The 6,729-nt window shown below is 49.0% G+C and overlaps 1 protein-coding gene across 1 annotated transcript in view; it reads left to right on the plus strand.

Moving 5' to 3' along the window:
- LOC139758178 (uncharacterized) overlaps nt 1-6,729 on the plus strand; it is a 54,519-nt gene that overhangs the window by 46,076 nt on the left and 1,714 nt on the right. Inside the window, exons 7-9 of the mRNA XM_071679387.1 lie at nt 595-703; nt 6,185-6,293; nt 6,451-6,729. The exon at nt 6,451-6,729 is cut by the window's right edge and continues 1,714 nt beyond it. Of these exons, the coding sequence (XP_071535488.1) occupies nt 595-703; nt 6,185-6,293; nt 6,451-6,691 (459 nt within the window). The 3' untranslated portion in view covers nt 6,692-6,729. The remainder of the gene's footprint in view (nt 1-594; nt 704-6,184; nt 6,294-6,450) is intronic.

Here is a 6,729-nt window from a genome sequence, read left to right on the forward strand (position 1 = left end):
ATAGAGTCACACACCCTACTGTACTGTGCACACTTGATATGCACTCACACACCCTACTGCACTGTACATACTTGACATACAGTCACATATCCTACTGCACTGTACATACTTGATATACAATCACACACCCTAGTGTATTGTACATACTTGATATACAGTCATACACCCTTCCGTACTGTACATACTTGACATACATTCATACACCTTACTATTATGTACATTCTTGATATGCAGGCACACACCCTACTGTACTCTACGCACTTGATATACAATCATACACCCTACAGCACTCTACATACATGATATACAGTCATACATCCTACTGTACTGTACACACTTGATGTACAGTCACACACCCTATGTACTGTACATACTTGATATACAGTCACACAACCTACTCTATTGTACATACTTGATACACAGCCACACATCCTACTGGTCGAGTATAATATCTTGTTTCCTGTTCTGCTCTTCATAACTTTTCTAGTACTGACCTAGTGTTGTCATGACCTGACCATCTGTTACCGTCATGATCTGGAGGGTACTGACCTCATAACCTAGCCAGTACTGAAGTAGTGTGACCTTCTTCCCCAGGTCAGCTGGGGTGAGGCGCGGGCCTTCTGCAGCGTGATCGGTGGCGACCTACTCACCTTCAGGAACATCAGCCACTACGCGGCAGTAGTCAGGCACCTCAAGGATGCCCGTGAGTACTGTGGGGTGAGGGCAGCACCTGCAGTTTGTGTTGTGGGGTGAGGGCAACACCTGCAGTTTGTGTTGTGGGGTGAGGGCAGCACCTGCAGTTTGTGTTGTGGGGTGAGGGCAGCACCTGCAGTTTGTGTTGTGGGGTGAGGGCAGCACCTGCAGTTTGTGTTGTGGGGTGAGGGCAGCACCTGCAGTTTGTGTTGTGGGGTGAGGGCAGCACCTGCAGTTTGTGTTGTGGGGTGAGGGCAACACCTGCAGTTTGTGTTGTGGGGTGAGGGCAGCACCTGCAGTTTGTGTTGTGGGGTGAGGGCAACACCTGCAGTTTGTGTTGTAGGGTGAGGGCAGCACCTGCAGTTTGTGTTGTGGGGTGAGGGCAGCACCTGCAGTTTGTGTTGTGGGGTGAGGGTAGCACCTGCAGTTTGTGTTGTGGGGTGAGGGTAGCACCTGCATTTTGTGTTGTGGGGTGAGGGCAGCACCTGCAGTTTGTGTTGTGGGGTGAGGGTAGCACCTGCAGTTTGTGTTGTGGGGTGAGGGTAGCACCTGCATTTTGTGTTGTGGGGTGAGGGTAGCACTTGCAGTAGTGTTTTGTGGGGTGAGGGCAGCACATGCAGTACTGTGTAGTGAGCTGAGGACAGAACTTGCAGTAATGTGTTGTGGGTTGAGGGAAGCACTTGCAGTAGCGTGTTGTGGGGAGAGGGTAGCACATGCAGTAGTGTGTTGTGGGGTGAGGGCAGCACATGCTGTAGCGTGTTGTGGGGAGAGGGCAGCACATGCAGTACTGTGTAGTGAGCTGAGGACAGAACTTGCAGTAATGTGTTGTGGGTGAGGGAAGCACTTGCAGTAGCGTGTTGTGGGGAGAGGGTAGCACATGCAGTAGTGTGTTGTTGGGTGAGGGCAGCACATGCTGTAGCGTGTTGTGGGGAGAGGGCAGTATATGCAGTAGTGTGTTGTGGGGTGAGGGCAGCACATGCAGTAGTGTGTTGTTGGGTGAGGGCAGCATATGCAGTAGTGTGCTGTGGGGTGAGGGCAGCACATGCAGTAGCTTGTTGTGAGGTGAGGGCAGCACATGCAGTAGTGTGTTGTGGGGTGAGGGCAGCACATGCAGTTGTGTGTTTTTGGGTGAGGGCAGCACATGTAGTTGTGTGTTGTTGGGTTAGGGCAGCACATGCAGTAGTGTGTTGCTGGGTGAGGGCAGCACATGCAGTAGTGTGTTGTGGAGTGAGGGCAGCACATGCAGTTGGGTGTTTTGGATTGAGGGCAGCACATGCAGTAGTGTGTTGTTGGGTGAGGGCAGCATATGCAGTAGTGTGTTGTGGGGTGAGGGCAGCACATGCAGTAGTGTGTTGTGGAGTGAGGGCAGCACATGCAGTAGTGTGTTGTGGGGTGAGGGCAGCACATGCAGTTGTGTGTTTTGGGTTGAGGGCAGCACATGCAGTAGTGTGTTGTGGGGTGAGGGCAGCACATGCTGTAGTGTGTTGTGGAGTGAGGGCAGCACATGCAGTAGTGTGTTGTGGAGTGAGGGCAGCACATGCAGTAGTGTGTTGTGGGGTGAGGGCAGCACATGCAGTACTGTGTTGTGGGGTGAGGACAGCACATGCAGTAGTGTGTTGTGGGTTGAGGGCAGCACATGCAGTAGTGTGTTGTGGGGTGAGGGCAGCACATGCAGTAGTGTGCTGTGGGGTGAGGGCAGCACATGCAGTTGTGTGTTGTTGGGTGAGGGCAGCACATGCTGTAGTGTGTTGTGGGGTGAGGGCAGCACATGCAGTGGTGTGTTGTGGAGTGAGGGCAGCACATGCAGTTGTGTGTTTTGGGTTGAGGGCAGCACATGCAGTAGTGTGTTGTGGGGTGAGGGCAGCACATGCAGTTGTGTGTTGTTGGGTGAGGGCAGCACATGCTGTAGTGTGTTGTGGAGTGAGGGCAGCACATGCAGTTGTGTGTTGTTGGGTGAGGGCAGCACATGCAGTAGTGTGTTGTGGGGTGAGGGCAGCACATGCAGTAGTGTGTTGTGGGGTGAGGGCAGCACATGCAGTAGTGTGTTGTGGGGTGAGGGCAGCACTTGCAGGAATGTGTTGTGGGGTGAGGGAAGCACATGCAGGAATGTGCTGTGGTCAGGGAAGCACATGCAGTAGTGTGTTAAGCTTTTCTACATTCTGTGAGGATGGCTATGATGAGTCGCTGAGGTAGAACGCCGGCTGCTCTCCCGTTTTACGTTTGAGCCAATGTTCAGAAGTCACACAGGATGTCTTCCCTCAAGGTCTTGGTGTCCCTGAACCTGTAGGATCAATGAGGAACTGTGGCTCTTGCACGTTGTACTTTGTTTTCGACTGTTGTTCACCTTCATCACTTTGTTTTCGACTGTTGTTCACCTTCATCACTTTGTTCTCGTCTGTTGTTCACCTGCATCATTTTGTTCTCGTCTTTTGTTCAACTGCATCACTTTGTTCTCGTCTTTCGTTCGACTGCATCACCTTGTTCTCGTCTGTTGTTCACCTGAATCACTTTGTTCTTGTTTTTTTGTTCAGCTGCATCACTTTGTTCTCATCTGCTGTTCACCTGCATCACTTTGTTCTCGTATGTTGTTCACCTGCATCACTTTGTTTTCGTCTGTTGTTCACCTGCATCACTTTATTCTCGTCTGTTGTTCACCTGCATCACTTTGTTTTCGTCTGTGTTCACCTGCATCTTTTTGTTCTCGTCTGTTGTTCAACTGCATCACTTTGTTCTCGTATGTCATTCACCTGGATCACTTTATTCTCGTCTGTTGTTCAACTACATCACTTTGTTCTCATATGTTGTTCAGCTGCATCACTTTGTTTTCGTCTGTTCTTTAGCTGCATCACTTTGTTTTCGTCTGTTGTTCAGCTGCATCACTTTGTTTTCGTCTGTTGTTCAGCTGCATCACTTTGTTTTCGTCTGTTGTTCACCTGCATCACTTTGTTTTCGTCTGTTGTTCAGCTGCATCACTTTGTTTTCGTCTGTTGTTCAGCTGCATCACTTTGTTTTCGTCTGTTCTTCAACTGCATCACTTTGTTCTCGTCTGTTGTTCAACTGCATCACTTTGTTCTCGTCTGTTGTTCAGCTGCATCACTTTGTTTTCGTCTTTTGTTTAGCTGTATCACTTTGTTCTCTATTGTTGTTCAACTGCATCACTTTTTTCTCGTCTGTTGTTCACCTGCATCTTTTTGTTCTCGTCTGTTGTTCAGCTGCATCACTTTGTTTTCGTCTGTTGTTCAGCTGCATCACTTTGTTCTCGTCTTTCGTTCAGCTGTATCACTTTGTTCTCTATTGCTGTTCAACTGCATTACTTTGTTTTCGTCTGTTGTTCAGCTGCATCACTTTGTTCTCGTCTGTTGTTCAACTGCATCACTTTGTTTTCGTCGGTTCTTCAACTGCATCACTTTGTCCTCGTCTGTTCTTCAACTGCATCACTTTGTTCTCGTCTGTTGTTCAACTGCATCGCTTTGTTTTCGTCTGTTGTTCAGCTGCATCACTTTGTTCCCGTCTGTTGTTCAACTGCGTCACTTTGTTCTCGTCTTTTGTTCACCTGCATCTCTTTATTCTCATCTGTTGTTCAACTGCATCACTTTGTTCTCGTCTGGTGTTCAACTGCATCACTTTGTTTTCGTCTGCTGTTCAGCTGCATTACTTTGCTCTCGTCTGTTGTTAAGCTGCATCACTTTGTTCTCATCTGCTGTTCAACTGCATCACTTTTTTTCTCGTCTGTTGTTCAGCTGCATCACTTTGTTTTCGTCTGTTATTCAAATGCATCACTTTGTTCTCGTATGTTGTTCAACTGCATCACTTTGTTTTCGTCTGGTGTTCAACTGCATCACTTTGTTCTCGTCTATTGTTCAACTGCATCACTTTGTTCTCGTATGTTGTTCAACTGCATCACTTTGTTTTCGTCTGTTGTTCAACTGCATCACTTTGTTCTCGTCTATTGTTCAAGTGCATCACTTTATTCTCGTCTGTTGTTCAACTGTATCACTTTGTTTTCGTCTGTTGTTCAACTGCATCACTTTTTTCTCGTCTGTTGTTCAGCTGCACCACTTTGTTATCGTGTGTTGTTCAACTGCATCACTTTGCTCTCGTCTGTTGTTCAACTGTATCTCTTTATTCTCGTCTGTTGTTCAACTGCATCACTTTGTTCTCGTCTGTTGTTCAACTGCATCACTTTGTTCTCGTCTGTTGTTCAACTGCATCACTTTGTTTTCGTCTGTTGTTCAACTGCATCACTTTGTTCTCGTCTGTTGTTCAATTGCATCACTTTGTTCTCCTCCGTTGTTCATCTGCACCACTTCCTTCTCCTATATTGTTCACCTGTACATCAGTTTGTTCTGGTGTGTTGTTCAGCTGCACATTAGTTTGTTCTGATGTGTTGTTCAGAGCACATCAGTTTTTGCTCATCTGTTGTTCAGCTGCACATCAGTTTGTTCTGATGTGTTGTTCAGAGCACATCAGTTTTTGCTCATGTGTTGTTCAGTTGCACATTAGTTTGTTCTGGTGTGTTGTTCAGCTGCACATCAGTTTGTCATGTTGTGTTGTTCAGCTGCACATCAGTTTGTTCTGGTGTGTTGTCCAGCTGCACATCAGTTTGGTATACCGAGGTTAGGTTAGGTTAGGTTAGGTTAGGTTAGGTTCTGGTGTGTTGTTCAGTTGCACATCAGTTTGCTCTGGTGTGTTGTTCAGCTGCACATCAGTTTGTTCAGGTGTGTTGTTCAGCTGCACATCAGTTTGCTCTGGTGTGTTGTTCAGCTGCACATCAGTTTGCTCTGGTGTGTTGTTCAGCCGCACATCAGTTTGCTCTGGTGTGTTGTTCAGCTGCACATCAGTTTGTTCAGGTGTGTTGTTCAGCTGCACATCAGTTTGCTCTGGTGTGTTGTTCAGCTGCACATCAGTTTGTTCAGGTGTGTTGTTCAGCTGCACATCAGTTTGGTATACCGAGGTTATTTCCTGATGTGTTATGGTTGAGCCGGACGTGTGGCCTCACACCAGCTGCCTCACCTCCAGCAAAGTGATGATACACTGTCCGGCCGCTGGCCACGCCGTCGGGCCTTAGGGGCTGAGGTTGTCCCTCAGCTGGCCACGCCGTCGGGCCTTAGGGGCTGAGGTTGTCCCTCAGCTGGCCACGCCGTCGGGCCTGAGGGGCTGAGGTTGTCCCTCTGCTGGTGTCGGTGTGGCAGACGTGCCGCCCAACACACCACTGCACGTACTGGTCTGCTCCACTGTTGTGGTGGTGAGAGAAGATATGGAAGGCAGGTGACCCTCACCCCGGTCTTGGTGTGACGCTGAGACACACTCAACGATCGTTCGCTGATAACGCTTGTTATGAAGCTAAGTTTACTTCGTCTCTCTCTCTCTCTCTCTCTCTCTCTCTCTCTCTCTCTCTCTCTCTCTCTCTCTCTCTCTCTCTCTCTCTCTCTCTCTCTCTCTCATGGTTGGGTCGCTGTGTGTGTTGACGGCGGTTCTCGTCTCCCGTCAGAGATGACCAACGACTTCTGGGTGGGCGGCCGCTTCCTGAACCAGTCGACGGGCTGGACCTGGACTGATGAGGCGCCCATGGATCTGGGCTCGCCCTTCTGGGCCGTCAGGTGAGTCACAACTAAACCTGAGCTGGATGATGTTTGAGGTTTAGTTATAGGATTATGATGTTCTCTCTGTTATATGTGTTGTTGGATGTTAGAGTCATGGACAATGTCTGCTCGATCTCTTCCTCCATCATGAGAGACCTTTGCTTGCTTGCTGCAGGCACAGCACCAACTGTAGGACGCGCAACGTGACCTTCCAGGAGCTGCACAAGATTCGTCTGGCCAACGATGGTGCTTGTTACAACTACTTCCAGGCGCCAGAACCGACCCCCTCCGGATGGTGCGCCGCCCTCACTTACCAACACTACTTCTACGTGAGCGACGAAGACTGTCTCGTGAGGAAGAGTCCTCTCTGTGTCTATACTGACGACAACATGCCAGTCGGCCAGTACCTCCTGTAAACTGGTGACGCCCTCCCTCCTGCAGCAGGTGACGCCCT

Source organism: Panulirus ornatus, chromosome 29 (assembly GCF_036320965.1).
Source record: "Panulirus ornatus isolate Po-2019 chromosome 29, ASM3632096v1, whole genome shotgun sequence".
NCBI classification, from domain to species: domain Eukaryota; kingdom Metazoa; phylum Arthropoda; class Malacostraca; order Decapoda; family Palinuridae; genus Panulirus; species Panulirus ornatus.